This window comes from Xyrauchen texanus, chromosome 49 (assembly GCF_025860055.1).
Source record: "Xyrauchen texanus isolate HMW12.3.18 chromosome 49, RBS_HiC_50CHRs, whole genome shotgun sequence".
Taxonomy (NCBI): domain Eukaryota; kingdom Metazoa; phylum Chordata; class Actinopteri; order Cypriniformes; family Catostomidae; genus Xyrauchen; species Xyrauchen texanus.
In genome coordinates, this window is record NC_068324.1 from 22,461,302 (window position 1) to 22,480,962 (window position 19,661).

The following is a 19,661-nucleotide window of genomic DNA, read 5'->3' on the forward strand; positions in this document are numbered from 1 at the left end:
GAGCACTGTCTTGACTTGTTGTATATGTTCCTCCCTGGTCTTAGAGTAAACAATTACACAGCTGTTGAGAAGATCTCTGAAAATGTCATTGGCAAATTACTGGAAAACGGAAGGTGCATTGGCAAGGCCATAAGGCATGACTAAGTACTCATAGTGCCCCCTAGTGGTAATAAATGCAGTCTTCCACTCATCCCCTTCCTTGATGCGGACCAAGTTCTAGGCACTTCTGAGATCCAACTTAGTAAAGATCTTGGCTTCTCTTAGTTGTTCAAGGGCAGATGGGACTAATGGCAGGGGATAGCGGTATTTGACTGTGATAGCATTCAGAGATCTGTACTCTATACATGGTCGGAGTCCACTGTAGGATTTCTTGGTTCAGGTTTGGGGAATGTACAATTAATATTAATGATTGTAATCAATGATTAATCATACTGTTTGAACTAGATAACAATACATTCTAAATTGCCCCAAAACAGGGGTTATATAGCCCAAAAGTCTGCTTCAGATATATATAGATAATTAAACACAACGAATTATAATTAATTAGGAATATACATCATATGCAGACAGGCTGTATTAATTTTCAGAACACCTTAATGGAATTAACCCGTACCGCAACCAATCAGTTCGTCCACCGAACCACTTTGCTCGATACTCTTGATCAATTCTCCAGAAGGTTTATTCTTAATATAAGCCTACTTAATCAAAGCACGTTAACTTACTTTAATATCAGCTCGTAGCTTTAGATCGCACATTAAAGAGGCTTTGCTCTATGACCAACAAACAGAGACAATCAAGCGTATAAGTGGGTTTAATACAAGGAACTAGGATATATCACAAACTTAACAAACGTAGAACACATTTAACAACAAACATTTAACATAGAACAAACAAAGTAAAACAGGAAGGAAAATAAAGAGATTACAGGGATAGCAAACTTGTTACAAAAGTTAAACCTTAAGAGCCAGCACGGGAATTACACACTTTAACGCATTTGAATTTAGATGAAATAATACTTGCACAATGGACCTTTGTGTCGCTGAACAAGACTGCGTGTTTATTGTGTCCTCCTTGCGTCTGTGAGATGGAGGCCTTCTCTTGGTGCTTCCTGAGAGTGGATCGCTCGCGGGAAGTTCAAAACGTCTTAAAGAGTAGTTGTTGACTGAGGGAGCTGAGTTTTGTCTGAAGACAAGGAAAAGACTGAGATAAACGCCAAATAAAATAAAAGACAAAGAAAGAAAAACGAGAGAGCTTGAAGAGAAGTTGAAGAACACTTGAAGAGGTTCAGAAGAGTATGGGAGTAAGAAAGCAAGAGAGCAACCGGATAAGAGAGACAAGAGAGCGATTCAACACCAGATCCTGACTTTTAAGGTAGGGAGGTCACACCTCCTTTGGGAAGAATGACCCAATGAGGCACCTCAGTTTTGGCGTGAGATGGTTCCCTTTGTCTTGTCAAGCTCGTCATTTGCCTAATTTACAACAGGGTCCGGATGTGGTTTCAATCACTCAACAGATGGTAAAACATAGCAGAATACATTTTAATGTAACCTTATATATATATTCAGCTAGGGCGAGTCGTAAGGTTTAATTTGATACCAAGAAACTTGTATTTGGTACACTTAAAAGTGAATATATACTCTTAGACTCTTTATATAAGCCCTCAGAGTTTAACTACACAACTAAACAATCTTAACTAGTTTGATATAACAGCAGAAATACCCAAGCATACGGGAATAAAACATATTTCCTTAAAATTAAGCCATTTCTGGGTTTTAAATGGTAGAACGCATCTGTGTCTTTCAACCTCTCACATTCCTTTCTCATCTAAGGAGGGGGATGTGGATGGCGATATCAGAGGATCTCTGGAGAGGCTCTTTGGGTTGTAAAAACGTCAAGAAAGCATTCTAACTCCCAGACTCGCTGGCACTACCCGGTGATTTAGATGGGGAGGATCAGAGTGTGGGTTTTTAGGACCCTTAGTAAAAATGTGTGCATTGCATTCAGAATTAATGAGTTCATGATTTTCCGTTCATACTCTACACCACCATCTTTCTTGCGGCTGGTTACTTAGAGGGACGGATGAAGCATGATGCTAATGCCTCCTCTATGTAATCCTCCATTGCCTGTGTTTCAGGGAGTGATGGAGGATAAGCCTTGCCTCTAGGGGAGATGAACTGGGTAGCAAGTCTATGGCATAGTCCCAAGGTCTGTGGGGTGGCAATTGGTCTTTGCTAAATACCTCTATGAATTCAGAATATTCCTTGGGGATGTGAGGGTGGACGTTAGACTGGGGGCTCTCCACTCTCGTGGCCAGGCATGGTACTATTAACTTAGTGGTCAGACAATGCTCTTCACAGAATGGTGACCAATGCAGCAATTCCCCTTTTCTCCAGGAGATCAATGGATCATGGAGTGATAGCCATGGGTATCCTAGTATAATGGGGTGGTGAGGAGAGGTGATGACATAGAGGGTTATGGTCTCGACGTGGAAAAGTCCTAATAGGGATAGTTTTATGGGTTATCTGTGCCTATGGGTGCATTATCTACTGCAGTGATTTGGATGGGAGGAATACATGGTATCGTGGGAATATTGAAATTGGTAACTAGTCGATGTTGAATGATGTTCAGTGCAGCTACTGAATCCACTAGCGCTGTAACACATGATTGGTTGTTTTCAACAAAAATGGTTACAGGAATAGTAAAATTCTGACTAGAAACAGAATCGGGTGTGATGCTCACCCTTGTAGAACAGTCAATAAACAGTCAAACAATCCAAAGTACTGAGCAGAGAGACGAAGTCGAAATAACAGGCAGGCAGTCCAAACAGGCGACAAAGCAAAACAATGATCCAAAAGACATAATCCAGATAAACAGGCAAAAAGTTCCAACTGATGCACCGGATCTATGTGGGCATGTGTTACAACGATGTCCTGGCTGACCACAGTAGAAACATAACCCCTCATTTCGCCCGCGCTGGCGTTCGTCCTCGGTGAGATGAGGCAGTAGTAGAGAAATGCTTGGGTGCACTGGATCGTGGCTGATTGCGCATGAGATTATCGATTTTTACTGCCAAGGTAATGTACTCAGTCAAAGTCAATGAAACATCCTTGCATGCTAGCTCAGCTTGCAGTGTGGGGTTTAAACCTTCTCAGAGCAAGATATTGTAGGATTTCAGAGCAATATCTTTCCAACCACTATGAAATTGCACTGCATAATTGGCTGCACATAATTTCCCCTAGTGTAGATGCAATAACTGCACAGAAATGTCTCTTCCCCCTGCAGGGTATTCAAAAACATCCTTTATTTGTTGTGAGAAATATGTGAAAGAACTGCAAATTTGTTCATCACTATCCCAAACAGCTGAAGCCCACTCCAATGCTTTTCCAGTAAGCAAAGTCATCATTAAAGCACATTTAGCTGTATCCTGATTAAAGGAGTCAGGTTGGTGAGTGAAATAAACTGAACATTTCCTCAGAAATCCCTTGCATTTGTCAGCTGATCCATCAAACTTTTCTGGCAGTGCCAGTCTTACCGTGTTAGGGCGATATATCATGTCAAATGTTCGTTAGCGGCTCGGAGATTCACAAGTTGTTCTTGAAATCCCTGTAGTACATCATTTTGATAAGCGATCATGGGTCTGAGCTGTGTAACCTCCGCTGGATTCTGGTTAGGTGAAATATTCTGTAACAAACCCATTACTGGAGGCTGGTTAGAATCCATGTTGCAGAGGTTCTTTATTGTCAACGACAATAAACAGTCAAACAATCCAAAGTACTGAGAAGAGAGACGAAGTCGAAATAACAGGCAGGCAGTCCAAACAGGCGACAAAGCAAAACAATGATCCAAAAAACATAATCCAGATAAACAGGCAAAAAGTTCATAACATGAGACATAAACATTGGGCAATGGAAAACGCTTGGTAAAGCAGATGAACTGGCAATACTTCACAATATGGGTGTGTGAAAGCACTGCTTATATACATGACAAACAGGAAGTGACGTGGCAGGAAACAGGAAGTGACATTGTTCAGAATTCAGGTGAGGGCTCCCTCTGGTGGACGGGATTACAGCGATGATCTTCAGCCTCTGAGGAATGTAGCACCAGTCACAGAGAAAAGTGTAACACGTCAGCAATATGAAAGCATTATTCTCTGAGTTAAACAAATATAGAGCTTACAAAACGAAAATAAATAAATGATTGCATTTTCTTAACACATTTATTTCTTTACATTTATCATGCATTTATTTACGTTATTTTAATTACTATTTTACTTTGAGTAAATGTACTTTAAATGTCTGTAAACATCTTTAGTTAAGATTCACACCACTCAGTATACAAATAAGTATTTATGGGACGTCATTTTATTTCCACAATGAATACCTCCCACACTCGGATTATTCTCAACATCTGTAATTTTCTGTATTTGTGACCAGGCTGTCTTATTATAGGCCTATTTGACAAAATCCATCTTTCTTATTATATGTTAGCCCAGGGTTCTCAACGGGGCGTTCAATGGATGCCATGGGGCGCTGAGACCAAATTAGTAAAGAGGGGGGGGGCATTAGGTTACAAATGGGGGGCATTTATCAGTCATAATAATCAAATATATCGTCAAGTTCCTCTTTGCATGAAAACTTTATCTAGACTTGGATTATATCAGTTGGTTTTCAATTATACAGTTTGGTACCACATTTCATCTCATTTAAAGTCTAGTGACACACCTGAAGTATCTGGTTTAGCAGCATCAAATAAACAGAAGGCACAACCTCGACTAATGCACCTGTAAGACTCTGTAGATGGATACGGCTCAGTGGACAGAGCAGCATGAGCACAAAGCTCTTAAACTTTCAGCTTTGTGAGAATCAGCGAGAAGCGTAAAACCATTTGAATTCTACATCACCACCTTGAATTTACTATTGTAACACTTAACTGTATTTTAGGCAGAAATAGATTGATAATAAATATGATCATATATATCACTACTTCAGCTCTTTTAAATTTGTCATAGGCATTTTTGTTACAACTTATAAATATTTATATTTTGTATTTATTGTTTTTATATGTATTTAGAGTATGTCTACAAACTACAAAAATGCCATAGTTTGTTTTATAGAAACCATGTTACATCTAACCATGGCAATGAATAAGATCCATGCTTCCATGTGTTTATTATAGTCTTGTTACAAATACTACTGTTAAAACTATAAATATAAGTAAACATTTTCAAAAAGGCAAATGTAAACTATATTAACAATGTCACTTTTATTATTAGTTTCTGTCTTCGCATTTTCATTTCATAGGCCACAGATATAGCACTCCGTTTGCTTGGATTCTAGAAATGCAAGATTTACATGATGCGTAAGCCTGCTGAATTTTTTAACAAAACGTTTAAATTATGCAATGCATCAAAGTTGCTTAACACAAATATTGAGTTTTGTGTTTTATTTTTTATTTTTTTCTTAAAATCTTAATGGATGTCAAAATCCTACAGAGTATACTTTACTTTAGGTAGGCTTTATTTTTTAGGTGTTAAGGCTGGTTCTAGTGAACTAAAAAAATAATTTTAAAATTAGAATGTATTAACACACAGAAGAGTGGAGGTAGAATTGTTTTATTGTCATGTTTTAAAATGATTTAAGACTATTTTAATTATTTACTACATTTACTTCTACTTCTGTAATACATTTATATTATATCAAACATTTAATTGTATGATATGAAATATTGAAATATTGTTATTGCTATAAATATTCATCACAAGATTAATCATGGCACTGCAACACCCTTGTAATTTTTATGACTGGACTTTTGCCCCCAGCATCACAGAGTATGTATTTTTCTTATTTAGGGATGTTGCGATAGCATTATCAGAATTGGTCCGATACCACGCTCATCTTCTTGTACTCGTGCTCGTAAAAATGGTCCAATACCAAAAACCAGTATAATCTGAAGTACAAATGTAATTCAATCATGTTATTGTTATGTTAGTGTGGTTATTTAACAGCAAAGGCTGCAATTTAAAATGATAAATATGTATTTTGCATGTGCTGTTTCTTTCAAATTTGAGCACTTATGAAAGTGTGGAGCTGTTGCTGTGCTGACACACCTGCTCATACTTTCAGAGATCCTTGACTCATACACAGAAAGCATGGTCATGAGCATTGCACGCTCTGTTTGTAGCAGATGAGAGCGCTAATTCACTTTGTAGCGTGAGGCACATACAGACTACATATTTATTAATTAAATAGCAGCCTTTTCAGTTTAATAATCACATTGTGTCACATAGCAACATGCTTTTTTGGAAGTGAGAAGTTACTGTCAAAACACACAGAAACGGAAAGGGCTTCACTCCAAAAATAAAAGCTTTGCCAAAATAAAAGCTAAATTTAAATGGAAAATGTTTGTACTTTACTGTATAGTTATGTAATATTCATTGTAAAACTACTACTACTACTGCTAATAAATCTATATTAAGTGTTTTATATTCAAGCAATATCTCACATCTGTGATGCTGTGATGTGCAGCACTTTATTTGACAAAAAATAACTACAATTTTGAATTATGATGTGGTGTTCTGTATAAAAGCATTTAATTTTCAAAATCAGATGTTAAAATTAAAAATTAATTTTCTTCATTTTTAAAGTTTTAATGAATTTGTTTATTTAACACAATTTTCATGGTAACATTTAAATAAACTGTTATGGAATTCAGAACTACTCGGTAACATCAAATGATGTAGTTTAAGAATAAACCACTATTTAAGAAACAAACCATTGACCACTAACCTTAATAGACCATGAGATGATTGCATCCCACTTGTGTTTCTCTGAATTCCACTGAATTAAAAATTATTTAAATTTTTTTAGGTGTCGTCAGTTCCCCCTCTGTCGCTCTCTCCACGTTGTGTCGGAGAAGTGACACTAGGGGTCTCTCTTGAGCACCGAATATACCTCTGATCTATGAAAAAAGGCCAATGAGAAGTAGGCAGTCAGTATTTGCATACCCCGCCCCGTACATACGGGTATAAAGGCGAGGCAAATACTAGATTTCATTCAGAAATTTTCTTAGGAGCCGATGGTTGTGCATGCTGTTCGCGTGAGATCACACCAGTTCCAGTATTCCTCTGACGCTCTGCATGCTGTTGGATTGATGGCGCAGTACAGTGGCGATTTCTCCTTCTTGCACGGTAGTGCAATTGCCCCTGGGCGCTTCGACAGTGCAGAAACCCAAACTCTAAGAGAGTTGTTTAAAAGAGTGATTTTCTCTAAAAGAGCAATACACAGCGGTGTTGAATGTCCTTTTCAGGACGCCTCTGTGTAGTTGCTGGATGTGGTTGATTTCTCCCCACCTCCGACGGTCATAAAAGCTGCCTGGTGTACCTGGGTTGCGATTCCACGCAGGCAGCGTTTTTATCAATGGTCTATGTTCTCAGTGCGAGAACACAGCCATAACAGCATTGCGGTTGTGGCATTATTTTGTCATGAGATAAAGCCACTTCAGCCCCCCCGCGCCTAGCCTCTTTCCCACGGGATTGGGGCAGGCACCGCGGGCGATGAAGGCGATTTGGGGACAAAGACGGGCTGTGTTCGCCGGGTAAATCCCCGCGAACCTCCCGCCTTCCCGGTACGCTTGCTGGCTTCCGTCCGAGCTCGGGATGAGCTATTTCTCTCCAATAGGTTATGTTCTCAGTGCGAGAACATAGCTGTGGCAGCATTGCGGTCGGGGCTTTCTTTTGTCATGAGAGAAAGCCACTTCAGGAACTGCACTCGAACAGGCGATGGCCACCCTCGTGGTCCGGAAACGCAATACATGGACTGGACCTGGTCGCAGTAGAGGAGGTAGACAAAGCATGCTTTCTCAAACGCTCCCGTCTCCCAGCTCCGTCCATTCGGCGACACCACCTGACGACGCCACCCAGCAGTCCTCAGTGGTGAAGAAACAGACGGAGGCCATTTCACACATCCTGCCCTGCCGCAAACCTGCCACCAGGGGCCATGCCCTGTCTGCTCGCCGAGGACGTCCTCCTACGGCTTTCAAGAAAGAAAGAAAAGCAGTGCTCCGCCTCAACAAACTTGGGCCCAGCTCTCAGCCCCAGCGTCGAGCTCCCCGCAGAAGATGGATGCCCTCTCATCTCACGGACCCCCTCGAGGACCCCAGGCGCTCCTGAGACCCAGAGACTGAGACGTTAGCTCCGGGGCTGGTAAGACCACTCTGTTCCCCGGTGGGGGGCCGGGAGGAGAATCTTTTGTTGAATTAATTTTATTTGCTCACATTCTCAATAATAGAGCTATTTCCTTTTTTGTCTCTGGGTCACCTGGCCTGCAAATGCTGTTCTCACGGCACTCTGCCGCCAGGCCTCAACAGTCCCGGCATGCTGGACGCGGCCCCAGATCCGCCTTCAGCCCCACGACTGTTCCCCGGCCGGCCAGTTCTGACGAGTCCAGAGGACGCCATTACAGGACCTCCTCCTCAGTCACTAACCCGCCCCCTGCTGGATGTGCGGAGCAAGGTAACTGCTTCGAGTCTTTTCTCAGCACCAGAGCCCTGGGACGCGTCCTCGCCTCCCGAGGGCGTACTACCTGCTCCGCCCCGCTGCGAAGCCCCGCCGGGTACGTCAATAATACTCGTCCCTTTGGCGCCCCTAGCACGGAGATTGGATGCGTGGCTCTCACTTCCCAACCTGTCTCGCTGGCTGGCCTGGACCATCTGACTCGGTTACGCAATTCAGTTTGCCAGGCCCCGCCCCCCTTCGCGGGGGCCAACATGCCAAACTCCTGCGCGCGGAGATCGCTACTCTTCTACTCAAAGACGCGATAGAGCCTGTCCCTCCAACCGAAATGAAGAAGGGTTTCTACAGCCCTCTACATTTGTAGAGCAGCGGGTTGGGCGACACCCAACACCTTTACGAGATACTACAATCTCAGGGTTGAGTCAGTTTCATCCCGTGTTTTCTCAGGTCCGAGCCAGTAGAACTCAGTAAAACGCTGATGGGCTGGCTGGGTGAATCGCTTGCATATAGCGCCCTTTCCCTCGCTTGAGGTAAAACTGTGCGTCTTTTTTTCCCAGGAGATTTCATTCAACTCATATCCCTGGCCGATTCCTCCCTATCCCGGAGGAACTTGCCGACCCAATCCACTGCGGGTAATCAAATCTACCCTGTACTGGAATAGGTGCTCCACAGTGTGAGGACTCCTATGCGGACTCCCCCTGTGTGTATTTTCCGCGATACGGTCCCCTTACGAGCAGTTTCGGCTGCCCCCCGGTCGCCGTGTGTAGCAACTCCCCCCTCGCTGAGGCTGGATCTACCACCGCGCCACTTCAACGTGTCGCCTAAAAACACATGTGATGTATTCACCACCTTACCTCCCCAGCTTGGTAGGGGTGGTCTCCGCAGGGTCTTTTCCCCCTGAAAGAATAGGAAATTGGGTAAGACCCCCTTCCCTCAGTGCGTGTAAGGGCCCCGGCTGTCTATTGCTCTATGCGAGAAACATAGAGAGAAAAGAGGCCCAGCCAGGCTTGGCCCGTTCCCAGGTTAGCAAGCGTTGCCTTGTTTCCCTGACTAGGGTAACCAGAAGGATTCCGATGACTTTTTTGGGGCTTTGGGGAAGGGTACGTGCAGTCTGACACAGCCGGTCATTTGGCACGTAAGAAGTACCTGCCTGCTCCTGTGTCAGCAGAACACGTACACGGCTCAGTGCATGGCGGATTTAAATTGGACCCCTAGTGTCGCTTCTCCGACACAACGTGGAGAGCGCGACAGAAGGGGAACGTCTAGGTTACAGATGTAACCTCCATTCCCTGATGGAGGGAACGAGACGTTGTGTCTTCCCTGCCACGTCGCTGAGCCGAACCGCTGTAGTGGCCAGAACCATTTCCGGCTCCTCAGAAAAATCCGGATTGAACTCTAGTATTTGCTTCGCCTTTATACCCGTATGTCCGGGGGCGGGGTATGTAAATACTGACTGCCAACTTCTCATTGGCCTTTTTTCATAGATCAGAGTTATATTCGGTGCTCAAGAGAGACCCCTAGTGTCGCTTCTCCGACACAACGTCTCGTTCCCTCCATCAGGGAACGGAGGTTACATCCGTAACCTAGACGTTTCTGCAGGTGTCTTTTTTGTGCAGGCTGTAATGCGCGACTCTATAGCTTGCTATTCCTGCAGCGTATCCGCAGATTCCTGCTTAATTTGTGCGCACAAGATTTAACAATAGAAAAGACTTTAGACTCCTTACATGTTATTTGTAGGCATAAATTAGATTTATCACACGTGTGTGAATAGGTTAAATATTGCTGTTGCATAGCATGCATTTTTGATCGCAAATGCAAGCAAAAATGTTGTACAGCCCTGCGCCACAGTAATGCAAGAATCTGAACCCGGCAGATGTAAAACTGATTGGAAATGCTGTTGACTTTAAAATTTAGGAAATATTATAGGATTTTCTTCAGTGTCCTAGCATTCGTTACTCTAAAGCCGCTACTTTGCTGTTGTAAAATGGCCTTAGATCCTGTGTGTAAACAACATTGTTTGCTTTTAGACATGTTTGTTTTTGAGGGAACTTTGAGCAAATAACCTTCATGTTTGTAAAAAGCATGTCAATGTTATGTTTTACTGTTCTTTTCCTGCATTGTAAGTTTGTATTGCCATCTGCAGGTGTCTGAACGCAGTCTGCCTCCTCCTCCTCCTCAGCAGCAGCAGTCACTGCATGATCAGGTTCTGGCTGAGATCAGACGATATCATAAACTGAGACCTGTGGAGACACCCAGTCCAAAGAGACGTATGTTAATCAACTACTACAAAAGAAGTTTGAAGTTTAGTCATCCATTATTAATGTGCTGTTTTGCATGGTCTTTGATGCTATCAAAATGTAAAGTACTCTACAGTCACTGTGGTCTTGTGATCTTGTCATCTGATTTAATGTCCCATCTATTGTTTCACTTGAATTTACTTGAAATATCTCGTCTTTCTCCTCAAATCCCCACTCATGTCTCTCTTCTGGTCTGTTTTCTAATCACTATGTGGCTCATGCAACACTCATGAGAAACCGGGTTTCAACTGTGCTGTGTAGATACATGTTTCAGATGAGAAGCTCATTTAGTTTTTTTAATAATTTGATTTGGCAGCTTCCAAAAAAATGTCAATGCAATGAATGATCCATTAATGTTTTTAGAATTATCTAAACATCTGAGAATGTTCAGTGACCACCATGCAAGTAGCATTTTCCAATTTGTGTGGGTAACTGTGATTGGATCTGTTGCATTGGTGCTACAAAAAAGCTTCTTATCTTTGTCAGTAAGTGAAAAAGAGAGAAAGAAATATGAAATAGCAAAATGTGTACATTCCTTCCACTAAAATCACAATTTACGACGTCCACTGTCATAAGTATGTAACTTTCCAGGAGGACTTGGACTATCTGGATACTATTCTGATATAAAAAATGCAGGTCATGCCATGTGTAAAGGGGGTCTATGTGTCTTGATCAAGGAAACTATGTTAATAGCTCATGTGCTTGTTCTTGTTCTGGAGTTTGAGGCTTCAACCTTTTTAGTTAACAGCATCTTTACCCTGTCGGCTACAACACCAGTTTGGAATTGCATTTATGTTCTGTTCAGTGATGTGTTAGAGTTCTCACAGTAGTGAGTCCTCACAACTTTGTCTCTTTTCAGCGTTTGGCTCTTTACCATGTCTGGCACACACCTGCCAGTGTGATGTCAAATCAACTTCCTGCATTGACTTGTCAGTCACAGAAGCAGGCTGCCGCCCACCGTCTCGCATACGTGTTCTTCTGAAAGCTCCAACGCTGGCAGAAATGGAAGAGATGAATATATTTGAGGTGAGCTAATATCACAATGGTGTTGGGGAGCACTGCACCAAACGCTCACCCTTGAAGGAAAATCTTATTCCAGTTATACTAAATGTCCTTAAAGTCCACATAAAATGCATCCACAACACATTTTACTTCCGTAATGCGAATACTTCCATATTACAGTGTAAAATAATTTTCAACAATACAAAAAATTATAATAATAATACAATAGGTAGAGGCTTGATTTAATGAATTTGGGAATTGATTGGATGGTAAAAATAGGCATTTCGACTTTGAAAAGATTTTTAGAAAGTCTGCATAACCTACAACAGTAGCTGAAAATAATTCTAAATAGCTGTTTGGCTATTGGTTAAAATGTATTTCTCCGCCCACAGCTGAATAGAAATGTTGTTGCAAAGGTGGAGCAAGTTATTACATTTTAAAGAAAGATTACTAAGACGAGCTATTTTTGTAATATTGTGTACTGTTTAATCATGCATAATGTGCATAAAGAAAGTAGATACGTTTTGATTTCATGTTGACCTTTAAGGCTGAAACATGGGCCTACTCTATGAAAGTATGTTAATGCAAACACTTCTAGCTACACAATCTCTATTTTGTGCCTAGTTGCGTTTCAAAATGTGTCAGATAGTAATTCATAAGACAACGTAAGTATACAATATATAGTGGGCATTAGTGTGAACATTAGACATTGTTTGTTGGAACTGCAGTCCGGTAGATCTTCCTGGCTTAATTGTATTTTTTTACTTCAACTAATCGAAAGTGAAAAAAATGTTGTTGGTGTAGGATGATGAATCTCCAGACAGTGAAATGAGGCGGGTGGAGAGCTCTCCTACACCCCTGAAGAGAGATCGCTCCTTCTCAGAACACGACCTGGATGAACTGCGAGGGGAAGTGATGCCATATCTGTCAGAATCACCTGATCCCATGAGTGCTGGTCCTTTTAGAGGAGAGAGACCCCGATCCCACACACTGACAGGCGTCGGACCACCACATATATACCAAGGTCAGACCTGGGCAAAAACCTGTAAGACCTCATCTGCCTTAAATTTGCTCAATAGAAGTTTTAAAAAAAAAGTTAAATGTCACATAAGAAGTACCTAAGACGAACTCACAGGTGAATTTGACCCGGTTCAGGTAAAGACAAGAAAGCTGTAAAATGGTAGAAGAGTTCAAAATTTACCTACAAACATATGTACACGGACGCACACACGCAAGCACACACACAAGCGCGCGCACACCAATAAACTTACATAAATATATTATTTTCATAAAATCTAATGTAAATTATATAAAATTTATACTTTTTACATTTGTAAATTAGTAAAAGGGTAGTTATTGTTGATAAAAAAAAAATGTTGGGGAGAAAATGTGCAAATTATGACTGTTGAACTGTGATTTAAAGTCACTATAAATTCAAAATGGACAATTGTTCTTGTCTTATTGGATATTGCTGTTTTTAGTCTAAACAATTTATCCCTGCATGTTATAAACTTTATTTTCCTTCTTAATCTTTAATCAGAAACAATAACTCATCATTTGACATGTCCAGCTCCCACTTCCTGTTTTAGTAGGAAATACGTCAAAACAGCAAATTGAACAGCACTCGTCAACAGTGTTGGGTAAGGTTTCTTTTAAAAGTAACTTGTTAGAATATTGCGTTACTCCTTAAAAAAGTAACATAATTAATTACAAAGTAATTTTTTATGGAATATAAAGCATTATGTTACTTTTGCGTTACTTTTTTCCTCACAGCCACTTTCTCTTCTGCTATGCCTTCCATACAAATAAACCATGCATTGCATACAAGAGACAATACAGGTCATGCTAGCTACTGTACAACACTCGTTAAAACATGTAAAGACCTACTTTCTAAATATCCATTTGTTTACCGTCATATTTATAATAATCAATAACATGATTATGCATGATTTGTTTTCCATCAACTTGGCAGCGAATATGAGTAATGAAGACTAACTGCTGTCTTACATTAAACAGCAAAGTCCACCACTTGAATCTGCATCATACAGTATGCCATCATGTGCTGTGCCCATTGACAATGTCAGAGTCCACTTAAGATGTTTTTCTAAATTCAGGATAAAACCACAACTTTAATGGAATAGTTTTTAATGCTACCAAAATGTCATAAAAATGGTTTGAAAAACTACTTGTTTATTATAAAACAAAAATGTAGAATATATTTAGAAACAAAGACATTTTCTCTAATGACACAAACCATGTAGAAAGTTGGTAGGAGTCACTGATCCAGATTCAGCTTTTCTCATCCCATTCTTCCAGGTAAGGGGAGCTGTAAAACGGAGCAGTTCGGCTGCATAAGTCAGTGACTTGAGCGAGTATTTCACCCTGTGTATCATGTCATGGTCAGTGGAAGACTAGTCTTATAATCCCTCTGCCTAAACATGTTTACTGATTTTTTAATGCAGTGTGTATTAACACATGAATCAACCGCGTTTCACTCAACCAAATGTTGTTGACCTCATATTACACTAAAACACAAAATGCGCATGCACATTATCGAGTTGATTGACAGGCAATGTCTGTATCTAAAAGGAGATTGGATATTTTACCTGCCAGACGGGACTTCCTTTCTACATCCATTGACTGTGCTAGAGCTTCTTGGTTGGTCGTTACAATTTTTCCCATTAATTTAAATAGAAGTGACTTTTCTCTCTCTGCTAAATAGTGTCTGGCCTCACACTCTTTAGAAATACATCTCCTTCCCTAAGTTTGCACACTTTTATTCCTGATTTCTTGCAATACAGGAACAGTAGAGTTTGCTTTATTTAAAAAATAAATAAAGATATCTAAAAGACCATGCATATTATGGTCTAAAATAAAAAAATATTACCTTACCTAAAGTTACTTTACTTGTTACTCTAAAAAGTAATCTGATTACATAATGTGCATTACTTTGATCACATTACCCCCAACACTGCTCATCAAGGCACGTTAGGGTGACTGTAACAAGCCGGGTCATCTGACTCAATGCATGGTCTGCGTTTTGCTTCACTTCCACTGCAGTGCAGGAAACTTTTTCTTTTTTTTTTTCAGAATAATATGGTACTTTACTCATGTGTAAGCTCATGCATGACAAAAAATTATAATAATTTATAAAAAGAAATCTGTATTGTGTAGTGTTCTCAGTGATGATTCATCGTCCTGTGTATTGCTTTAAAACCTGAGTAACAGATTCTCCCTAACTTCATTGGTGTTTGTTTGTGCTTAGCATGAATCGTTTGTGTTGTTATATTCCTCACTTGTAAAGTGCTTCACAATCACTGGCTGTAAATATACTTCAAATATTTTGCACACAGAAGCCTCACACAATGCGACAGGAGTGCTTGGTCACTCTGCAAAGCTTCATATCGTATGTATTTAAATTAGGGCTGTGAATCGATAATTTTTTATAACTAATTAATTGCAGTTTTCTGTGATTAATTGTGATTAATCACAATTAAATGATGGTACATGATACATTATGAAAAACATAACAAATTAATTATCAATATATACTTTATACTTTGTCTCAAAATACTTTCAAGAAATTGGTTAGTCATCATTTGTGGCATAAAAACATAGTTTATATTTTTTACAGGTATTAATCTGTGAGACATGTAAATGTTTACATGCCATAAAATCAGTGTTTGGGCAAAATCTTCTGGCATTTTCCAGTGGACTTTGTTTAATAATAGGATCAAATGGGCAGATTCAATTCATATAAAATTTTATTGGAAAGAGAAACTTAAGAATACATTGCCAATGCATTATTAGACATTATACATACAGATATAAAACATATTGAATGCTGAATTTAATTTGTGCCTTTAGCAAAGCAATCCAAAATCACATGCTTAAATGACTGGCGTCCTGTTGCTCTGACCCCCATCATCAGCAAATGCTTTGAGAGGCTAATCAGAGATTACATCTGCTCTGTGCTGCCTGCCTCACTGGACTCACTGCAGTTTGCTTGCCACAACAACTGCTCCACTGATAATGCCATTGCATCTACACTGCACACTGCTCTCTCCCACCTGGAAAAAAGGAACACATATGTGAGAATGCTGTTTGTAGGCTACAGCTCAGCATTCAACACCATAGTGCCCTCCAAGCTTGATGTGAAGCTTTAAGCTCTGGGCTTAAACAACTCGCTGTGCTGCTGGATCCTGGACTTCCTGTCAAGCTGACAACAGGTGGTTAGAATGGGCAGCAACATCTCCTCATCACTGACTGTCAACACTAAAGCCCTGCACTCCTGTATTTCCTGTACACGATGATGAGGAGAGAGGAGGTGCACGCTCTTGACACGCTGGTGTCAGGAGCACAACCTCTCCCTCAACATCTGTAAGACAGAGGAACTTGTGGTCGACTTCAGGAGAAAAGAGAGAGAACATAGCCCTATCACCATCAATGGAGCACCGGTGGAGAGAGTCAGCAGCTTCAAGTTCCTCGCATGGTCCATCCACACTGAGGCCATTGTGAAAGAAGGCTTTCCAGCACCTCTTCTTCCTGAGATAGCTGAGGAAGTTTGGAATGAACCACCACATCCTCACACCAGCACTGTAGAGAGCATCCTCACTGGCTGCGTCACTGCCTGGTATGGCAACAGCACCACCCTAAACCGCAAAGCCCAGCAAAGGTTGGTGCGAACTGCAAGACACATCATCGAAGGTGAGCTTCCCTCCCTCCAGGACATCTATACCAGGCAATGTGTGAAAAAAGCTTGGTGGATCATCAGAGACTCCAGCCACCCGAGCCATGGGCTGCTCTCATGGCTACCATCAGGCAGGCAGTATCGCAGCATCAGGACCACACCAGCTGACTTCATGACAGCTTCTTCCCCCAATCAATCAGACTTTTGAACTCTTGATCGCTCACAATACATATATCAGCAACGCACTTTATTAGCCTCAAACTGGACTCATATCTTATATTTCTCTTAATAACCAACTGGCAACTGACTATCAACCGATAGCTGAATGTCAACACAACACTTCATATATATTTCCACTGATTACATGGTATGTTGCTTGGAACCGCACCCAAGACTTTCACCCACTGTTGCACATGTGTATATGGTTGAGTGGCAATAAAGGGATATGATTTGAATTTGCTTAAGTTTAAATTCTCAAAACAAGAATAAAGGATACTGCACTGATTGTGTAAATTTTTTCTAACGTGTTAAACTAAAATGATTACTCGCAGAAATGAACTTAGAAATAACATTTCCTAGCCCTAATTTACATTTATTGGAGCTCATTACTGAGATAATATTTATAATTTAACTAAATATCATGTTCCCCATCTGTCGCTCACTTCGACGTTGTGTCGAGGGAAGTGACACTAGGGGACTTCTTTGAAGGCCTCGGTTACCTCTGAACTTGAGAAAAGGCCAATGAGAAATTGGCAGACAGAATTTGCGTGTCCCTCCCCCGGATATACGGGTATAAAAGGAAGGAATCACGTGTCTGTCCATTCAGATTTCTTCAGAGTTTATTTTTATCTAAAAGAGCAAATACACGGCTGGCGTTGAACATCCTTTTCAGGACGCGTCTTTGTAAAGATGCTCTCCCAGCGTCGAATGCCCCGCAGGAAGCGCATGTCCCACATCTCCCGAACGTCCTCAAGGACCCGGAAGGCTCCCAAGCATTCCTGAGATGGACGACCCAGGGAACGAGACGTTTGCTCCAGAGCTGGTAAGAAGAACCCTGAAACGACTCAGGCCACTACACGCCACTCACATCCTGGGCAACCTCAACACCGCAGCGGACATGCTGTTGCGACAAGGTACACTCAGCGGAGAGTAGAGGCTCCACCCCCAGGCAGTCCAGCTGATTTGGGTGCAGTTCGGCAAAGCACAGATAGATCTGTTCGCTTCCCAAGAGACCTCCCATTGCCTGCTCTGGTACTCCCTAGTGGATGCTCCCTTTGGGACAGACGTGCTGGCACACAGCTGGCCCTGGGGGCTATGCAAATATGCAGGTGCTGTGCAAGGTCAGGGAGGACGAGGAACAAGTCACTCTTGTGGCCTCCTACTGGCCCACACAGACTTGGTTCTCGGATCTCACGCTCCTCGCGACAGCACCTCCCTGGAGAATTCCCCTGAGGAATGACCTTCGGGGCACCCCCTGGCATTCGCGTCCAGACTTCAGGAACCTCCACGTCTGGCCCCATGACGGGATTTGGAAGATCTAAGTGGCCTACCACCTGCTGTTGTACACACGATCAACCAAGCCAGAGCTCCCTCTACCAGGCAACTTTATGCCCTAAAGTGGCGCTTAGTCAAATTGGTGTTCTTCCCGATCTGAAAACCCGCAGAGATGCACAGTGGTGTCAGTGCTCTCGTTTCTGCAAGAGAGGGTGGAGGGGAGGCTGTAGCCGCCATATCGGCTCACCACGATGCAGTGGACGGTAAGTCCCTAGGGAAGGATGATCTGATTATCAGGTTCCTTAGAGGTGCCCGGAGGCTGAATCCTGAATCCTCCCAGGCCATGCCCGTTCCCCTCATGGGATATCTCCGTGGTCCTTTCAGGTCTTCAGAGACCCCCCTTTGAGCCAGTAGAATTAGTCAAGCTCAAAGCCCTCTCCTTGAAGACGGCCCTCCTGATCGCGCTCGATTCCATCAAGAGGGTTGGACACCTGCAAGTGTTCTCTGTCAGCGACACCTGCCTGGAGTTCGACACCTGCCCAAGGTTCATACGAAACCCATCAAGGACCAGGTAGTGAACCTGCAAGCGCTGCCTCAGGAGGAGGCAGACCCAGCCTATTCGTTGCTGCGTCCGGTGCATGCTTTGCGTGCCTATGTGGACCACACGCAGAGCTTTAGATATTCTGAGCAGCTCTTTGTCTGCTTTGGTGGACAGCAGAAAGAGAACGCTGTCTCCAAACAGAGGCTTTCCCACTGGGTTGTTGATGCCATCCCATTGGCCAATCACACCCAGGCCGTGCCCACCCCCTTACGGGTTCGTGCACACTAGACAAGAAGTGTGGCATCCTCGTGGGCACTGGCCAATGGCACCTCCCTAGCAGACATATGCAGAGCAGCGGGCTGGGCAACACCCAATACCTTAACAAGATTCTACAATCTCAGGGTTGGGTCGGTCTCATCCCATTTTCTCTCAGGTCCGAGCACGTAGAACTTGGCAACGTGGAACATCTGACCGGGTGTTCCATTTGCACCTAGCGCCCTTCCCCTCCACTGAGGTGATCACGTGCACTCTTTTCCCCAGGAGAACCACTAGAGTCATGCTCCCTAGACTTTCTTCCTCCCAAGCAACTGCCTGCCAGCACCTGCATCAGCAGTGCACGTACATGGTTCAGTGCACGTACATGGTTCAGCGCATGGTGTGATTGAATACGGACCTCTAGTGCCGCTTCACTTGACACAACGTCGAAGTGTGCGACAGACAGGGAACATCTAGGTTATTTTGTAACCTCTATTCCCTGATGGAGAAAATTAGACATTGTGTCCCCCTGGCCACGACACTGAACCGTGCCACTGCTATGGTCGAACCATACTCTCAGCTCCTCAGTGCAAAACCTGAATGGACAGATGTATGATTCCCCTAAGTTGCTAAGGACACCTGACTGGATTCACTCAGCACTTCCTGGATTCGAAATTGTGACTCCAGGTGTGGTAATCAGTGTCTTTTTTTGCTGAGCTACCTAGGCTCCCACTTCACAGGTCTTCTTAAGTGTGTCTAATATCAACATGCAGGGACACAGTTGAGAAGCACAAACATCTGAAGCACCCTAATACAGGTACTCCACCAAAATAACTCAATTGCATCTGAGACTAATAGCAAGCCATTTTAATT

At 42.3% G+C, this 19,661-nt stretch overlaps 1 protein-coding gene and 1 long non-coding RNA gene across 3 annotated transcripts in view; one reads left to right on the forward strand and one right to left on the reverse strand.

The window, feature by feature from the left end:
- Positions 1-19,661, forward strand: part of spire2 (spire-type actin nucleation factor 2) — an 84,257-nt gene that overhangs the window by 54,940 nt on the left and 9,656 nt on the right. For both annotated transcript variants that reach the window (XM_052123383.1, XM_052123385.1), the window contains 3 exons: positions 10,653-10,776; positions 11,666-11,832; positions 12,613-12,832. In XM_052123383.1, the coding sequence (XP_051979343.1) occupies positions 10,653-10,776; positions 11,666-11,832; positions 12,613-12,832 (511 nt within the window). The remainder of the gene's footprint in view (positions 1-10,652; positions 10,777-11,665; positions 11,833-12,612; positions 12,833-19,661) is intronic.
- The window catches only part of LOC127640691 (uncharacterized), a 31,778-nt gene continuing 12,932 nt past the window's right edge, over positions 816-19,661 (reverse strand). The window contains exons 3-4 of the long non-coding RNA XR_007970109.1: positions 10,612-10,749; positions 816-4,085 (exon numbers count right to left, since the gene is read on the reverse strand). This is a non-coding gene — a long non-coding RNA (uncharacterized LOC127640691). The remainder of the gene's footprint in view (positions 4,086-10,611; positions 10,750-19,661) is intronic.